Source organism: Fukomys damarensis, unplaced genomic scaffold (assembly GCF_012274545.1).
Source record: "Fukomys damarensis isolate Sample0158 unplaced genomic scaffold, DMR_v1.0_HiC HiC_scaffold_19, whole genome shotgun sequence".
Taxonomy (NCBI): Eukaryota; Metazoa; Chordata; class Mammalia; order Rodentia; family Bathyergidae; genus Fukomys; species Fukomys damarensis.
The window spans coordinates 8,073,654-8,090,921 of NW_022900931.1; the positions used below are offsets into that span (position 1 = coordinate 8,073,654).

Consider the following 17,268-nt stretch of genomic DNA (forward strand, 5'->3'; position numbering starts at 1 on the left):
CGCGAACTGGACTGCAGGAGGCCGGCTGGGTCAGCGCCCCGGGTCCCCTCCCTGCCTCCCTCTCGCTCATCCACAGGACATGCCCTCCCGCCAGCTCCCTTCCCCTGAGGAAAGCACAGCAAGTTAGGGACATCCCTCTATTTTACACGTAAGGAAACTAAGGCTCAGAGAAGTGTAGTCATTTGCTCACGGTCACACAGCTCTGGGGTGGATGACTCGATTCGAGTTCTAATGTGTCTGACCCCAAAGTCTGTAGCCTACACATTGCAGCCAACGTGAAAACCCGGTTCTCTGTGCCAGACCCCGCTGGCAACATTCATTCATTCATTTCCTGGATGCTGGGTCCAGCTCCAGTACTGGGCACCCAAGAATGGGACAGATAGGACCCCTGCCTGGTTTAGGCCAGGCAGTCTGGTGATACAGGTGCCTCCCTCGCCCCAGCAGGAGCACCCATCCTGAGCACCCCACAGAACTCACCAGGGAGCGCTGATCATAGCTCATCCTCCCCAGAGACATGACGCTGCTCTTGCGGGAGTCCAGGGCCACCAGCATGGGGTCTGGCTGCAGGGAGAGGCGGGCAGCGGGGTCTGCAGCCCCAGAGGGGCCCAGATGCCCACCCAGTGGGAGACTGGGGTCCAAGTGCCCATTAGGGGTCATGGGGATTGGGCAGAGCTTGAGATCTGGAGAAGTGAGGTGGAGACAGAGAGACAGACAGCAGATAGACAGACAGAACAAGAGCAAAGGAAGCCATGAGACAAAAACAAAACAGATGCGGACGTAACAGAAGCAGAGAGCTTTGCTGGAGTGACTTCCTGGTACAGGAAGTCTTCCAGGTGCACCCCATCTCAGGTGGCTCCCCGCCTCCACCTTGCCTGCAGGGCTTTTTCTTGTGTGTGCACAGAACCCCTGGCATCTGTGTTCCGGCCAGGCTGCCACTGCAGCCAGCAGGGCACCCCACTCCCATGCCCTACACAGGAAGCAAGGCAGAGACTGTCTGCCTGGGTTGCTGAGGAGTCGGCTTGGGGTAGGAAAGGCTTGTCCCAAGCTGTCCACTGGATGCCAGGAAGGACCAGAACCTGGGCCACGTTCTAAGCAGTCCTGAACCACTGGGAAAAGAAGCAGGTGGACTTCTGCTACTGCCGTGGCTGGAATCCAGGATGTCCGTGAATGCCCTGGCCTCTTCTAGATGTCGCATTTGTTTACATTATGGACATGAACAACCAGCCACAGAGAATAAGCTGGCCTGGAGCCTGGGCAGGAAGCCCTGTGCCGCCTTGGGTCTCTAGGGAAGGCTCCTGGCCCCCAGGTGACCAGTAGAGACCTATTTACCTCCGCTGCTGTCCAGGCCCTCCTGGAGTTTGTCCAACTCCTCCATGTTGGATGAGCTCCGGTCTTCATCTGAGTAGGAGCGGTTGGCATCACCCTGGGAGATGGGTCCATGTTGAGACAGGTCAGCTCAGCCCTTTCCACCTTTCCTCCCTCTCTGCCGCCTGAAGTCTTCAATGGTGTGTCCATTCCCATTTTACAGATGGGGAAACTGAGGCTCGGAAGTTAATGAGGCTACAAACCCCCACCTGCCCAACCATAACAATCCCCCCACCAAAAGAACAGAAGGAGAAGGACTCAGAATCCCAAATCCTGGGGAATTCAAAATCTCAGGGATGGAGAAGTCTAGTCCTTCACCCCCAAGAGAGCTGGGGATCCCAGATGCAGCCCTGTTTGCATTCTTCCTGTGATGGGAAGCTCGCCACCCCATTGACACTCTCCCGTGGGGATGTGTCGCCTGCCGGATTGAATTGCAGCCCTCCCCCAGCCAGGCCCCTTCTCCCCTGCCCTATGTCTTGCAGGCCCTGTGGGGATGCTCCTCCCAGGGCTGCGGTCACCTCAGCCTGGAAGCCCTCCACCAGGATGGCCACCAGCAGGTTGAAGAGCACATAGTTGCCGAAGGTCATGAGAGCAACAAAGTACAGGGAGGCCCAGGGGGAGGTGGAGGCCATGCCATTATAGAGGACGACGTTCCAGTCCTCCTGGGTGAGGATCTGTGGAGGGGGACACAGTTGGCCCTGAGATCCCCCAGCCCAGGCCCAGCCTCTGAGCCCCCTCTGTCTATGCGGAGGAGTTGAGGTGGACAGGCTCGTTGCCCATAATCGACTCCCCTGAAACACACCAACACATTGCTGCCCCTCACCTGGAACACCGTGACGATGGCCCACAGCAGAGAGTCAAAGTTCTTCCTGTCAGGGACTGTGTCTCCCGTGTCGGTGCGGAGGCTGAACTTGCAGCCAAAGATGTGCATCCCAAGGATGCTAGAGGAGGGACAGAGGCAGCTCCAGGGACTCGAACACCCCAAGCTCTGCCAGCCCACCTGTTTCCTTCCACAGCCCAGTCAGCTGGGGCAGGGGCAGTATTGGTCCCGTTTATAGAGGGGAACACTGAATTTCAGGGGCGGGACCTGCCCAGAGCCACAGGGATTGAATTGTGGGGCCGGGGTCTGCACCTGCATCTGGGTGGCTTTGTCCTGGAGAGGCTCAGCCAGCCACGCTGGCAGGGCTGGTCCCCAGGACGGGCAGGGCTCACCTGAAGATGAAGATGAACAGCATGAGCAGCATGCAGAAAGTGGCCACGTTGTCCATGGTCTTCATGAGCACCACCAGCTGGCGCCGCAGCGCGGGCATGAACCGCACCAGCTTCAGCACCCGCAGCAGCCGGAAGGTCCGCAGCACCGACAGCCCGCCGTCCGCCTGCCCCACAATCTCCCAGATGCTGTGGGCGCAGCGGGAGGCCAAGAGGAGAGGAGGGCAGAAGAGGAAGCGGAGGACAAAGACACAGCTGCCATTCGTTTATTCGTTCACCCATCCATCCAATAAGTACTGTACTGAACGATGGTATGTAGCACCCCGGAATCAGAGCCTCTTAACCCAGAACCCACGGAGCCCCCAAGAAGGCTACAGCAAAGATCTAGGAAGCCCAGGGGAAACACTGTCCTCTTTATGAGATGTGATATTTCTCTTGATCATGAATGTACATAATGAACCACAGAGAATTAGCCACGCCTATGGCTTTGTGGGCAACTGATATCTTCCTGTCATAAAACAGTGGGTATAGATATTTTGAAATACTTTTACGCATATGCTTCCTTTGGAATGATGGTCACTTCACAACCCACTGCTATATCTTGCTACTTGATGCATTGATCTAAGAGTCCATATATTGCCAAGTCATGAATTTTTTAAATGTTTGGATAACTGTGCTTCAGTGTGATTGTTTCCTCTGCCATCTCCCATCTCACATACTTAAGTCCTGGCCAAGGTCAGGGCATTAAATCCCCCTCCTCTGCTGCAGGCAGGAGGGGGGATGGATACCTGATGATGACGATGATGCTGTCGAAGATGTTGTATGGGTTCCGCAGGTAATCGAAGAGCCCGAAGGCCGCCAGCTTCAGGATCATCTCAAGGGCGAACATGCTGGTGAAGACCACATTGCAGATCTCCAGGATGTTGGTCAGCTCCTCGGGCTGCAGGGGGAAGGGGGTCTGTGACCCTGGCAGATCTGTGTGCTCCCTAGAGCTCACCCTGTGACCTTGAGCGCCTCTCGTCTCTGCCACTTCCGTATCCTGAGAGGTCCCCCGGGGTGGAAGGGCTGACTTCCCACACATCTGGAAAGGATGCTGGGTCATACCGAGAAGAGGCAGCACAGCACCCATCTCACAGATGGTCCAGCCATCTCCCCCTGGGCCTGGGAATAGAGGACAAACACCGGGCACAGCCTGACACACAGAACACCGCCACAGTGGTGCTCAGAGAGGACACAGAAGACAAGGGAACTGTCCAAAGTCACCAGTGAGTTAAAGGGACAACAGCTTCCCTTTGCCCAATCCAGCCACAGACCTCCCTCTGCCCCTGCAACTGTTTACCAAGGGATCCCTGGGTTGGAAACCGGTCATGATGGGCAGAGGTGGCTCCAGGCCTGATTTGGATGTTAAGTGGCTGTGTTACCCTGGGCAAGTCACTTTCCTGCACCTCTGAGCCTTTATTTTTTATCCACCATCCAGGGTAGACACATGGCCACATCCATTCCCAGCCCTTGCTAAGATCCCAAAGGGCTCACTCCTCGCTCCCCTCTGCAGTTCCCTGCGGGCCAGGCAAAGAGTGCACAGGGGCTGGGCACTGACCCACGCTAGACTCTATAGTGCTGTCCCATGACATCACCCTGAAATTACACCCCGACTCACACACCCATGCATTCTTTCATCCCTGCAGTACTTCCACAGATCTCCCAAGCACCCACCATGCGCTGGCCGCTATGATGGAGAAGTTCACCTTCGGGTGACAAAGTCCCACAGAGCACACTAACGAGCCACCAGTCCCTGCCAATGCCAGAGAAGCTAAGCGCGCTTTGGGGGACAGTAGCAGCAGGCCCCGGAGGACTCCTGGAGGAAGGAACATCTCAGCAGAGACCTAAGAGTAGGAAGAGAGTCGCTGACAGGGAAGAGTGAAGGGGATCGTGGCAGGCCATCTCCTACCCGGCAGCACCCTCTAGTCCCTCCCCTGAGCAACGGGGAGCCTCAGAGGCCTGACTTTGATTCCATGTGGCTTAAAAGGGGAAGAACAAATAAAATAATCCAACCACCAGCTTCCCACCTAGCGCCTGGAAAATCTAATAAAACTGCCAGCTCCTCTCAAGCCAGATAAAAGAAGGCCCCATTTCCATCTGTAATTACATTTGACTCACAAAGTGCTCCCAAAAGGGAGCGGGACCCCGAGCGGGGGCTCAGTGGAGAGGGCTCAGATGCTGCTCCGAGCTGCCAATTTCCCAGCCCACCCAAACCGCGTCCACAGAGATGAAAACGGTGGACACTGACAGTTGGCAATGGTGATCGCCTGGCTCTCCGCCACACACGCTTCCTCCGTCAGCAATCAGCACAGACCCACTGCTCTCCCGGAAAGGTCACCCGCTCGCCTCCCTCCTCCCCTGCAACAGCTGTTTCTCCAGGCAGCGCACACCTGTTAATCTTTTCCTAATGGACCATCCATCACTCCCAAGAGCATTTTTTCTGGGAGCAAGACAGGCTGGAGAGACAGACAGATGAATATAGACACAGCAAGGGCCAGGCCAGGGAGGGAGGCGTGGGAAGACACAGGCAGCAATGGAGCGGGATGGACAGAGAGAGCCTGAGAAGAAAGATGGACATATAGACAGCTCTGGACATGGTGAGAGCCAGAAAGTGCGAGACGAACGGGCAGGCAGACAGTGGAAAGGCCCCTGGAGAGGGCAGAGACCCACCGGATGAAGAGCGTGTGCTGAAGGGCAGAAAACCCCAGGCTAAGCCAAAGGTGGGAGGGCACAGGGCCCGTGTCCCAGCCTGATGCCAGTTTGGGGGCCGCCAGAAAGCCCCACAGCTGGCCACTCTGCAGAAGCAAGGGAAGACTGAGCAGGACCCCTCGCTGGCCCAGGGGCCCCTCCAGCACGGCCCAGAACTTGCCATGCATCGCTTCATCCAATCTCCCACAATCCTATCTTGTTCTCATTTTACAGCCAGGGAGCCCACGCCTCAGAGAAAAGTGGCCACCAAAGCTGGATCTCTGGCCCTGGTCTCCTGCAGCCTCAACCCCATCCTCACGGCCCCTTCAGCTGCCCATGTTGCCAGCGAGGCATCAGTCTTCTCACACCCCTCTATCAAGTGCTCCATGGCTCCCCACTGCCCTAGGGGAAAAGCTAGCCTCAAGGCCCTTGGTGAGGAACAGCCCCTTGTGCTTTCCACCCAGCACACCCTTCCTGGGGTATTTGGGGGAGGGGGTCCTACACTCCTGGTCCCAGTGCCCACCTCTCTGTCTCACTGATGAACTCATGGTCATCCTCCAGGATCCAGCCCCAGAGCTGCCAGCTCCTGGAAGCCTTCCCTGCCCACAGCTCATGTTGGTACCTTTCTCTCTTGGACTCCCACAGGCTGGAATGTCAGCCACTAAGCTCCTCCATCCTCCTCTTCCCAGAGTCAACCCAGTCCTGGGCCGGCAGTGACTTAACAGGCCCTGGGGAAGGGAACCTAAAGTGGGTATCAGACCACTCACTGATACAGAGTGCAGTTCTCTGGGAGCTGAGGATGGTGGCCTCGCCATGGCCCAGGGCCAGCCCTACCCCAGGGAGGCTCCCTGCTCCCTGCCCACTCAGCCCAACCCTCCGTCTCTTGTCCACCACCTTGACCATCCTCTGATTCCAGGTGAGGCTGACTCTGCCCAGCTGGTGAAGATCCGTGAGGCTGGCTGGGGTGTGCAGGGAGGGGGGAAGTTGAGGCAGAGACTGTCTAGGGAGCAGTGTCATCCTGACCTATTCCCTCACTTCCAGGGCAACCATCCATAGCTGCCCCAGCACCTAGGGGCCCAGCTCTGCCAGCTCCTCACGTGAGCGACCCAGTTCATCTTTTGGAGGCTCAGTTTCCCCATCTGGACAGTGGGGGTGAGTCACCCACCCTGCCTGCCCCCAAGGGCTGCACACAAGGCAGAGCTGTGACATTGACAGCAGGTGTTAGTGAAAGGTTTTGCTGCCCGGGCCAACCTGACCCTCCTGCCAGCCACACAGCCATGGACTATTGTGGGCTCCTCTCCTCCAGATGCGAGCACCAGCTCCAACCTCCTGAGACAAAAACAGGCCCCGACCCCTTTCCCCTGTTACTTCCTTCCATCCAATTCCTGCGAGGAACAGCATCTACAGGGCCAAGGAACGTGGACAGGCAAGTTAGTTCCAGTGAAAGCCCCCAGTGTTCTGAGCAGCAGTGACTGCCCAAAAGACCCTCCGCTGAACTTCCCTGGCCAGGGAGATGGAAGTGACCAGTCCCATCTTACTGATGCGATGGCCTCACCCTTGTCCCCTGCAGGAGTGGTGCACAGAGGTCCCCGCCAGCCCGTGCTGGGTGCAGCGTGTGGCCAGGCAAGGGTTGGCAGGTTCACTTGCCTGCTCCTTCTCCTTTCCTTTCTTTCCCTCCACAGTCCTGGGCCACCTCTCTCTGCAGGCGCTCTTTTGGGGCTGCTCAAAATAAACTTGGGGGCGGACCATCCCCCCCCCCACCGCACAACAGAGCGACGTCTGGGAGCTGAGGGAGAGAAGCAAAAATACCAGCAGGCCCAGGGGCAGGCCCAGCACAGAGCTCAGAGGCACAATGGCTGCCACTTGGAGCAGCTTTAAAAAGAACATTTTAAAAATACTTCCTCCTCCTCCTCATTTTTTCTTTAATTAATTTTTTTGAGGCTCCAGACAGTGGATGGCAAACTCACCCAGGGCTGGTGACAGAAGCCTCAAACAAAAGACTTCACAAGGCATAACTGATTCATGAGCATCTACTACATACCAAGCTTCTTAATAAACTTATGTCACGGGCCCGTGTCCCCATTTACAGCTGGAGACATGAGCTAAGGAAGACACAGGGCTCCTGGACTCACCTGGGGCCACCCTGCCAGTCAGCAGAACCAGGGTTGGAACCCAGACCCTGGGCAAGGGGCTTGACCTCTCTGAGCAGTAGCCTTCCAAGTGTGTGGGACAGGAGGAAGTGACACCTATGACAGTTCAGATCTACAATGCATCTCCAAAGTCTCATGAGCTCAGAGGTGGGGCTTTTGCAAGGTAATTGGGCCATGGTTTCATCCACTGATGAGTACATAACTGAATGAGCTATTAGGAGGTGGGGCTTGGTTGGAGGAGGGAGCACTGCAAGTGTGACCTGAGAGGGTCAATTCTTGTCCCGGTCTCCTCCCTCCTCTCTCTGCTTCCTGGCTGCCATGTGCTGAGCATCTTCCCTTCACCAGGCCCTTCCACCAGGCCACCTCTGCCTGGCAGCTGTCGACCCTGGATGGAACCCTCTGAAACCATGAGCCGCAATAAAGCTCTTGACCTTGAAGCAGTGGGTGTTGGACATTTTGCCTGTGATGGGCAAGTGACTAAGACAAGGCCGGCTTGGAGAGAGGTTGTGAGGGCGCAGGCTGGCACTCTGCATGTGTTAAGGAAGCGGCAGCCTATCCCTAAGAGGGAGTGGGCACATCGTCAGGTGAGGACATCAGAGTGGGCCCTAAGACTGGACAAGATCCTCTCCTGGCCGGGTGGGAGCCATGGGTAGGAGCGACTTCAGTACAATATGATGCCTGCTGTCCAGAGGGAAGAGGCTCCATCAGATTCTGGGTTCGAAGGCTTACTCAGGTGGGTGGTAGGACTGAGGAGGGGACCCTGAGGAGGCTTGGGCTGGGGAGCCTTGGGCTGCAGGGCACTGGGGGTGCTGTCCCAGCCATGGACACCTGGGAGAGGATGCAAGAAGGCAAGGATCAGCAGTGTGTTGGCAAACCAGCCTCTGAAAAACAGCCCTGATTTGTGTGACCTGCCAATTTCCATGGTGTAAATCCTTCCTCTGTGGCCAATTTCCAGCTGCCAGCTGTTTACCAGCCCCTTGCAAAATTCCTGAGTATGAGACAATTGGGGGTGTCTCTGGCTGGTTGCAGCACACACTAGCAGGGACGCGGCTCGGCCCTGGTGCGGCGGGCTCAGACACCCAAGCCAGTACCCAACAGCAGCTGCTTCCCTGGGCCCTTCTCCCCAGGTGCACACCCCCTAGGTCTGTGCTCCCTGGGAGGCCCAGGCCAGGAAGTCAGAGGCGAGGGAGCAGAGGGTCCGGGCCGCCTGTCTGCAGTTTCACCCATAGTGCACCTCCTGCAACCCTCCCCAGGGACCTTCTTAATTAAGCTGCGAAGTTTGGCAAACCAGCAGCTCCAACCAAAGTGTTGGTGGCAGCCCCAGGGGCCGCATTTGAGTAAATTGAACGGAGCCTGTGCTTGGAGAGCTAACGAACAGGGAAATGAGAGCATGGCCCCCACTGGGCAGGCACAGAGGGCCTGGCAGGAAAGCCAAGGGGACATGGAAATCCAAACCCTGCCTGGTATCAGTCATGCTACAGATGGAGGTGGCCTCAAACCGGGCCCCTGGCTGGCCGTGGGGCTGTGGATCAGTAACTCTTCTGATGCTGAGGCCACGTGAATGAGCTAAGCCCAGCTCCAGCCAGGAGCAGAAAGACAGACACCAGGTTGGGGTGGCCCGGCCTGGCCCCTCCATTCCCTCCCCGCGCCACCCCACCTGAGCCGGTGCCCCATGGCACTGGCCTGCTCGTGGTGCTCGATGCCCATGCTGACGGTGTTCACCAGGATGGCCATCATGATGCCCCGGTTGAAGTACTTGCTGTCCACGATGCCCCGCAGCTTGGCTCGAGTCTCCCGCCACACGTCCCCACACAGATGGGCAGCCTCATCCTCCTGTTCCTCCTCGTCCTCCTTCCCTAGGCCTGAGGAAACCCCATCCTCGCTGCTCCGGGGCCCGTCCCCGTCGGCCTCCGCCTCGTCACCACCTGAACCACCAGAGCCTGAGCCCTCCTGGCCAGAATCGGTGCTGCCTGGACCCGAGGGCCGCCGGCCGGTCCCATGCTGGCAGTGCGGGCAGCTGGTGGGGTCGGAGGACAGCATGGCAGAGATGGGCTGCACCAACGTGTGGGGTGTTGGGTCCAGGGGGCTATGTCTCAGGCACAGCTCTGAAAAGCAAACAGAGGCCAGTGTTGGCAGCCAAATCCACCCAACCCATCCCCAGGGGGTGACCCCATCCCTCTGGGCACAAGGTCAGCTTGAGCCACTGTGGGCCACCAGGTCTGATATTTCTGGGGAGGTGGCTTTTCTGGGCTTTTGTACTCGTGCAGAAGCAGGGCCAGGAGCACCCACTTGCCAGGCTACAGGAAAGAGCTCATTCCCCTTACTACCTGGGAGTCATCTGGGCTAGCCTTGGACTCCAGCTCTGTGATCTGGGAGCCATTTCGGGGGGTCAGGGAGGCCTCCCCAAACCAGGTGGTTTGGATCCTCCTTTGTGTTTCTCTATATTTGACTAGCACAAATTTGTTTTGCTTAAAAAAAAAGTAATATGAAAGGGAAAGAAAAGCTTTCATTGTCGTCAGACACCTTGCAGCCCCAGACACAGCTCTGGAGCCGGCATCAGGCCAAGGGTCCTCCTACCACAGACCCCGGAGGACAGGTCAAAGCCCTTCCCAGGACAAGGGGGACAGGAGGAGAATGGAGGCCTAGGGTGGGGCAAGACCTTCCTCTGGAAGCTCCTCGAAGTAAGCATCCTTCCTGCGTCTCCCATGGAGGCAGCGCCAGCCTTGCCCGATCCCTGATTGCTCATCCACGTGCCACACCAGCCCATGGACCACCTGGAGCCTCCTCCAAGGCCACACCACAATGGCTGGCATCAGATGACTCCCTAGGAAGGGTGTGGAGAGCAGGCTTTCCGGGAAGCCTGGGGCCACGTGCTGGTGGGTCCTGAGCCCCACTCCACAGAAGGGACAGAGGCCTGAAGAGGGGCCACTGTGTGCAAGAGGACAATGCCTGCGCCTACCAACTCCTTGCCAACATCTAGGAGGAAACGGGCTGGACCAGGCCCTTCTGGGGGCAGCTGGAGGCAGCCATTCCACGTGATGAGCTTTGTCATCTACACAGGTGCCACCTTAAATGACACCTTGTCTCCTTGGACCCTCATTTTCCCATCTCAAAACTGGAGAGGAGGGCTGGGGGTGAGCTTTGTGGTACAGCGTTTGTCTATCAGACGCAAGGTTCTATGCCCAGTACTAAACACACATACACACGATGGAAATTGGGCTGATGGTACATAGTCTGCCCTTCTCTATGACAGTTTCCTGAAACAAGAGTTAAGGAAAAGGGCAGCACTTTCTGCTAAGATATCCAGTATTCCAGCATGAGAAATGGCCTCCAGGCACGACAGAGCACAGGTGCAGGTGTCCCCAACATGCCACACCTTTGCAGGGCAGGCCAGGTGCCCCATGTCATCGCTCAAGCATGCTGATGAGCAGGGACAGCCACAGACACGGGACTTGGGTGACACATTCAGTCTTCCAAGACTGAGGACAGATCAGAGTTCACTTCTCACAAGGTGGCACCAGGGGCAGAGCCAGTGTTTGCACACATGGTGTTGGGAAGGAAGCTCTTCCAAGACCAGAGCTGAGTGCCCTCCCCCAGGGCTGGCCAGGCACCCCAGGCAGATGAAGGGGCTGGAGCAGAAGGGAGGCAGAAGCACTTGAGGCTGAAATGGAGACCTGCGAGTCTGAGCCCGATGGGTGCCTCTCTCATGCTGGGCAGGTGTTATTGGAGTCCCCAGGTGCCAGCGCTCCTGTAGGCCACTTACTGCAGTGCCTGGGCTCCTTGGCGTGGGGCCCGGGCTTGGAAGGGGCCGGTGCCCCTGGGCCCTGGGCCTGGCGCCTGCTCTGCAGGACCTGGTAGAGGCCCAGGGCACGGCGCTTGGCCTTGCGCAGGATGTGGCAGACGTACTGGAAGATCTCCTCGTAGCAGTCCCCGGGTTCGGCATAGCTGGCCACTGTGCTGGAGGACAGGTAACGCTGCCGCTGCTCCAGCATCAGCCGGTGCTCCCGCTGCTTGGTCTCCGAGAACTGGGTTGCTATGACAACGAGGCACAGGTTGATCATGAAGAAGGAGCCCACCTGTGACCAACGGGAGGAGAGGACAGGGACAAGGACAGGGACGGAGGGGACAGCCAGGTAGGAAAGGGGCCGGCAGGGTGACATGGGGAGAGGGGGACAGAGAGATGGAGAGACAGAGAGAGAGAGAGAAAGAGAGCGTCAGGGAGACCAAGAACCACAGATGGGAAGAGAGAGACGGAGATGGGAAGACGGGCAAAAACAGAGGATGAGGGACGGACATGTCAGAGACACAAAGCCAAGGGGCAGCCGGCACAGCAGAGGGGAAAGGACAGAGGGGACGTGAGAGAGAGCGGGACAGACTCAGAGAGGACAGAGCGGGGTCACAGGTGTGGAGCAGAGACAGGAGCAGAGAGAGCAGGGGGATAGAGAGGCCCAGAGACATGGAGAGGCACAGACACAGATGGGGACAGGAAAGATCTCTGAGGCCTTGCTCCTGGGGAAGGTGCAGCCCAGGTGGCTCCCTCAGGCCCCAAGGTAGGACCTCACTGCCACCCCATCTGAGACCCTGGCTCTGGGTGCCTCCAACCTGAGTTCTGGACTCTGGTCAGGCCTTGGCTTGATTCAGGCTTGAAGGGGCAGTAAGGACAGGCAATCTGTTACTGCTCAGGACCCTGTCCTGGGTATTTCCACCCTTCTCCCCATGCTGCTAGGGCACCCCGGGCAGGAGAGGACTTCCCAACTCTCCCAGCACCTGCTAAGCCTCTGAATGAGCTCAACTTCCTGGTCAGAGGGGACTGGCCTCTGTCCTCCTCCCGCCACCATCAGGAGGTGCTTACAGGTGGTGACCCTGGTCACTGATTTGTCCTTCCCTCCTTTTGCTGTCAGCATGATTCAGGGAGGAGATGGAGGATGCTTCCTGGTGCAGAGGATTCTGGGGAGATATCCTGCCTCTCCAATGAGAAGAAGCCCTGTAGTTCCTGGAGTGCTGCCCTACACCCTTTAGGAACGTGAGGACCCCAGGGCTGGGACCCTGCCCTCCTGGAGCTTACATGTTGGCTACCACCCATCCCTGCCTTGGCAGTGGCTGCCCTGGGTGACCCCTGTGGCCTGTTCCCTGGGATCTTGGGCCCAGATGAGCCTAGGACTTCCCTAATTAGAAGCAGCACTACTGATTCCATTTGGGGGCTGAGGACCCCTTGCCAGCTGTGCAGCTCAAGCCAGGCCCCTCACCTCTCTGGGGCTCTAGGTCTGGACAGGTGGCCCTGCACAGCCAGGACCCTAGGGTACACGGCAGCATGTTTGTTCAAAGCTGCTCTCTGCACCCCTCCCAGCACCAGGAAAAATCCACATCCCCAGCCACCTGCCAGCACCCTCTGTCCCAGGGCAGGGCCACTTGAGACCCACCCGAGCAGCAATCACAGCAGTAGAAATCTAGTAGGGTACTTGTGCTGAGCACTTCCTGTGTGCCAGGAATTTGCAGGCTTCTGACTGTCTCATCTAACCCTCCCCAGAGCCCAGGAGCTACGTGCTGCCACTGTCCGCATGTCACAGAGACCCTGGGACACCGAAGAGCCTGTCCGGGGTCACACCGTGTTAATGCCTCCAAGCCCACAGTTACATCCACCAAGAGGATCAGACGGAAACTTCCACGGCCCCTCTGGAATCCCAGATTCCTCCAGCAGGCCCAGGGCTGTGTGGTCCCCTGGGCAGAATCCTCCCCTTGCCCTCCTCCTCCCGGTGGGTGAGGGGCACCCTGGACCCCCTCAGCGTCCTTCTGTCGCAGGCTCCGTATGGTCACTGTCTGCTGGCAGCCACTATTTCCTTGGGCGGGGCAGGTCCCAAGCCTGCCTCCTACTCTGTCTCAGCCCTCAGCTCCTGAGGAGCAGGGAGTACACAGGGGAGTGGGCAGCAATTGGGAACAAAACCCGGGCTCCCTTCTCTCGTCTGGGTGTCTCCAAGCCCAAGGACAGCCCTGAGGCTAAGCCAACAGCAGGGTCATCTGGGGTCACCTGCCCGCTCTCCTGACCTCTCCAACTCAGGATGGGGCACTGCCCTGGGGGAACCAAGCATGTCCCACAGCACCCATCAGCAGGCATCCAGGACCGGCCTTGTGGCAGCAAGAAGTGAGCAGTAATCGTGCCCAGGGAATCACCTTGCCATTTGGGGGACGGCGCCATGGCTGAAGCTGCGGTCAGGTGCAACAAAGAGGATGCACTTGCTATGGAGACCTCGTGCTGGAAGGAACTGGAGGGTGGTGGGCCTGGCCCGGCCTCCGACTCCTGCTCCCCGCAGCAGAAGGAGCTACCACGGGGAATTTCAGGGAACTCCACCTCCTACCCACCTGCCCCAGGGACACAGGGACAAGGCTGAGCCCTTAAGAAGCCGAACCCCCCACCCAGCTAAGGTCACAGGAAGGATGTGCTCCCAGAGATAAGAGGCACAGAGAGATAAGGCGAGGGGTGGTGGGACCTAAACACCCAGAGATGAGAAACGAAGGCGGCAGAAGTGATGGACGCTCTGGGCAGCTGCCCCAACAAGCCCCTTCAATCAACGCCGTCCACCACATTTAAAACCAGCTCTTCTGGCTGCCTCCTGCCGGCTCTCCCAGCTCTAAGGGTCCCTGGGGGCTCCCAAGACCCTCCCCCACCGTCCCCTGGTCTTCGGCCCAGAGCCGGCCCGAGAGCCCCAGCTCCTTGACACTTACGATGATAAGCAGGATAAAATAGATGAAGTTATAGAAGGAGTGTGCGTCCATCACGTAGTACATGATCTCCACCCAGCCTTCCAGAGTGATTACCTGCAGCCAGCACAGAAGACGGGGCCAGCCTGAGACGGGCCAGGCAGGCAGCCAGGCCCACACCCTACACTGAGGCCGAATGCGTGCTGGGACACAAGACACACATCCCACGAGGGCTGGAGGGGCAGCTGCCCTCATCCCCGCCATGCAGGTGAGGAACAGGTTCAGAAAGGTGAAGGCACTCCCTGAAGGTCACACAGCAGGCAAGAGTGGACCCACGACCAGAACCCTGGTCCCCCAGACTCAGAGCCCGCCCTGTTTCCTGGCTATCACACTTAGGCACGATGGGGTGCAGATGCAGGGTGGGGGCTCCAGCTCTGGCTCACTTCCTGGGCTGCCCACCCACCCTGGGCCTCACTTCCTCTCCAGTCCTTAGGGTCAACAGAGCACCCCTGGCAGGGCTGGGGTGCAACTCAGAGCCTGGGAGTATGGAGCGCAAGAAGCTGACTGACAGCCTCCTCCGCCCCCGCTGACCCCTTCCTTCCCAGAGAGGGAGACAGAGCGGCCTCAAGAAAACCAGTGCTTGGGCGTCCCCAGCCCTGTCTGGTTTGTTGGAACCCCGAGCAGCACCCCCGCTCTTGGGCCAAAATGGAGGCACAGCGGTGCCTGCGAGGTGAAACATCTTTCCCATTGACCAGACTAGCAGGTCTCTTCGGTCACCTTCCTCCCCATGCCCGTCCATGAGGTACCACCTTGCCTTGGCTGCTCCAACACAGCCTCCCCGCTGGCACCTCTGCCTCCAGGTAATCTGGGACTCTGCAGGGAACACAGGCTTCGCGGTCAGCGCATGCAGGGATAAAACCCTGGTTCTGCCATCCGCTAGCCATACAGTCCTGGGCCAACTGCAGTGCCTTCTCTCTCTAACCTCAGACTCTCTACCTGTAAAATGGGTACCATGGTGCCTATCGTGCCAGCAAGCCAGGCCGATTTCAGTGAGGTGGGGTGGCAAACACCCAGCACAGGGCCCAGCCTGCCTGGAGGGGCTGCCTGAGTGGCCTCACCTGGAAGATGACGATCCAGGCGTACCCAATGTTGTCAAAGTTGATGGCGCCCTTGTGGGGGTTGGCACTGCCTGTCCGGCACACGTTGTAGTAGCGGTTCCAGTTGACACAGAGGCCACTGGCATTGAGGTCCTGGCGCCCCGGTCCAAAGTCATAGATGTCATCCTTAGACAGGCAGCACTCTCGGCCCTGCTCCTTGAGTGGGGGGATCTCATGGCAGCCCATGATGCCATTGTCACCCGACAGGGAGCAGATGAAGGGCATCTCATCATCCTCCTCCGGCTGGTAATAGGGTGGCAGGGCCATATCCCCTTGTCTGTCCACAGGTGAGGAGGGGTGAAAGAGGGGAAGGGACAGGTCACTGCCAGGAAGACCAGGAAAAGAGAGGCCACGCCATGGCAGGAATGGCCCAACAGGTCTGGGCACATGCTGTGCCCCTTTTCCTCCTCTGTTATGCTCATGAAAACCCTCACAGGCCCACTGTGATCACTTTCCGGGGTGCCGTCTTCTGAGAACATTCTCTAGGGGACCCTCACCAGCATCCAACAGGGCTGATTGTGGGTTCTCCAGGACCACACTGTGCCCCATGCACTTCCATTCTTGTGTCCTGGGGCAAACACAGCCACCTCCCTGGCCCCGGCCCCACCTGTTGCGTGGTCAGCACAGAGCAGGGCTCAGTAAGCAAACAATGGGTTGTACTGATCCAGGGCCCAAGGGTGAGGGCCTGTCTGCCCCACCACTTCCTGTGTAGGTGACCCTGGGCTGGGCACTTCTGCTTGCTGGACTTGGGTTCCCTCATCTGCACAATGGAGGTGGCAATCATGACCCTGCTCACATAGGCTTAATCTGGGCTTCACTATCCCAATCAAAACCCCAACAAGATTTTTGTCTCTGGAACCTGCTAGATGGTTCAAGGATTTATCTGCATGGGAGACTGATCAAGGCATATTTTTAAAGGCAGCAAGATGAATGGAAACCAAGGCAAAATACTGGACAACTACAATTATGGTTACCATTGTAATAGCACCTGAAAGATGAATGGGACACCACAGAGCTCAGAGACAAACCCATGTATAAAGGCAAAGGTAGCAATTTGATCATCCACACCCATTGGAATGGCCAACTTTTCAGGAATGATTGATCAGAGTGTGGGGAAGGATGAGGAGAAACAGTCACAGGCACTGCTGGTGCAGTTGTATCCTGTACAACTCTTGCAGAGGACAAACTGGCAACACTCAGTGGTTCCACCTCCTGCCTCGAAAGCACAAGGGCCTGAGTTCAATCCCCAGTACCCCCCAAAAAAAAAATCACACCCAACCCAAGTATGCAAGGTCACCACATCTAACAAAGGCACCGTGGCAATGCCATGGAGAAAGGATGGACTTTTCAACAAATGGCCCTGGGACAAGTGAATATTCACTAAATAAATAAATAAGGCATGGACACACCCCCATCCTGGCCAACCACAGTCCATACTCGAAGTTATTTGAGACAGAAGAGACCCACACGGCAAAGATAAAACAAGAAAACTTCTCAAAGAAAGCAGTGGAGAACACTTTCAAGACAGGAGATTTCTGAAACCAGGCACACAATACAATGCTTAAAAAAGATATGATCAACTGAACTGCATTCTTGTTTTTGGTTGTTTTGAGGGGTTGTCCATGGTCTTGGAAACTGAACCCAGAACCTTCACACTGAGCTACATTCCAAGCCCTTGTTCTTTTTTATTTTGAGACAGGGGCTCACTAAGTCACTAAGTTACCCAGGCTGGGCTTGGGTTTGCGATCCTCCTGAGTTGGCCTCCCAGAGTGCTGGGACTACAGGCATGTACCACCATGTTTGGTTTGAACTTCATCTTGCAGTCGGAGTCTGTTCACCAAAAGACACCAACAGGGAGTGAGAAGCAGTTCCTTCACTTTGGTTTCTTCGAGCAAATGCACTGAGTAAATATGCTGCTGCTTCTTTATCCAACCTTTTTTTTTTTTTTTTTTTTTTTTTTTTTT

At 57.3% G+C, this 17,268-nt stretch overlaps 1 protein-coding gene across 1 annotated transcript in view; it reads right to left on the reverse strand.

The window, feature by feature from the left end:
- Positions 1-17,268, reverse strand: part of Cacna1i (calcium voltage-gated channel subunit alpha1 I) — a 90,465-nt gene that overhangs the window by 22,482 nt on the left and 50,715 nt on the right. Inside the window, exons 7-17 of the mRNA XM_033765937.1 lie at positions 15,266-15,581; positions 14,172-14,264; positions 11,215-11,527; positions 9,135-9,556; positions 3,363-3,514; positions 2,578-2,763; positions 2,189-2,306; positions 1,884-2,039; positions 1,330-1,423; positions 478-680; positions 8-11 (exon numbers count right to left, since the gene is read on the reverse strand). Coding sequence (XP_033621828.1) covers positions 8-11; positions 478-680; positions 1,330-1,423; positions 1,884-2,039; positions 2,189-2,306; positions 2,578-2,763; positions 3,363-3,514; positions 9,135-9,556; positions 11,215-11,527; positions 14,172-14,264; positions 15,266-15,581 — 2,057 coding nt within the window. The remainder of the gene's footprint in view (positions 1-7; positions 12-477; positions 681-1,329; positions 1,424-1,883; positions 2,040-2,188; positions 2,307-2,577; positions 2,764-3,362; positions 3,515-9,134; positions 9,557-11,214; positions 11,528-14,171; positions 14,265-15,265; positions 15,582-17,268) is intronic.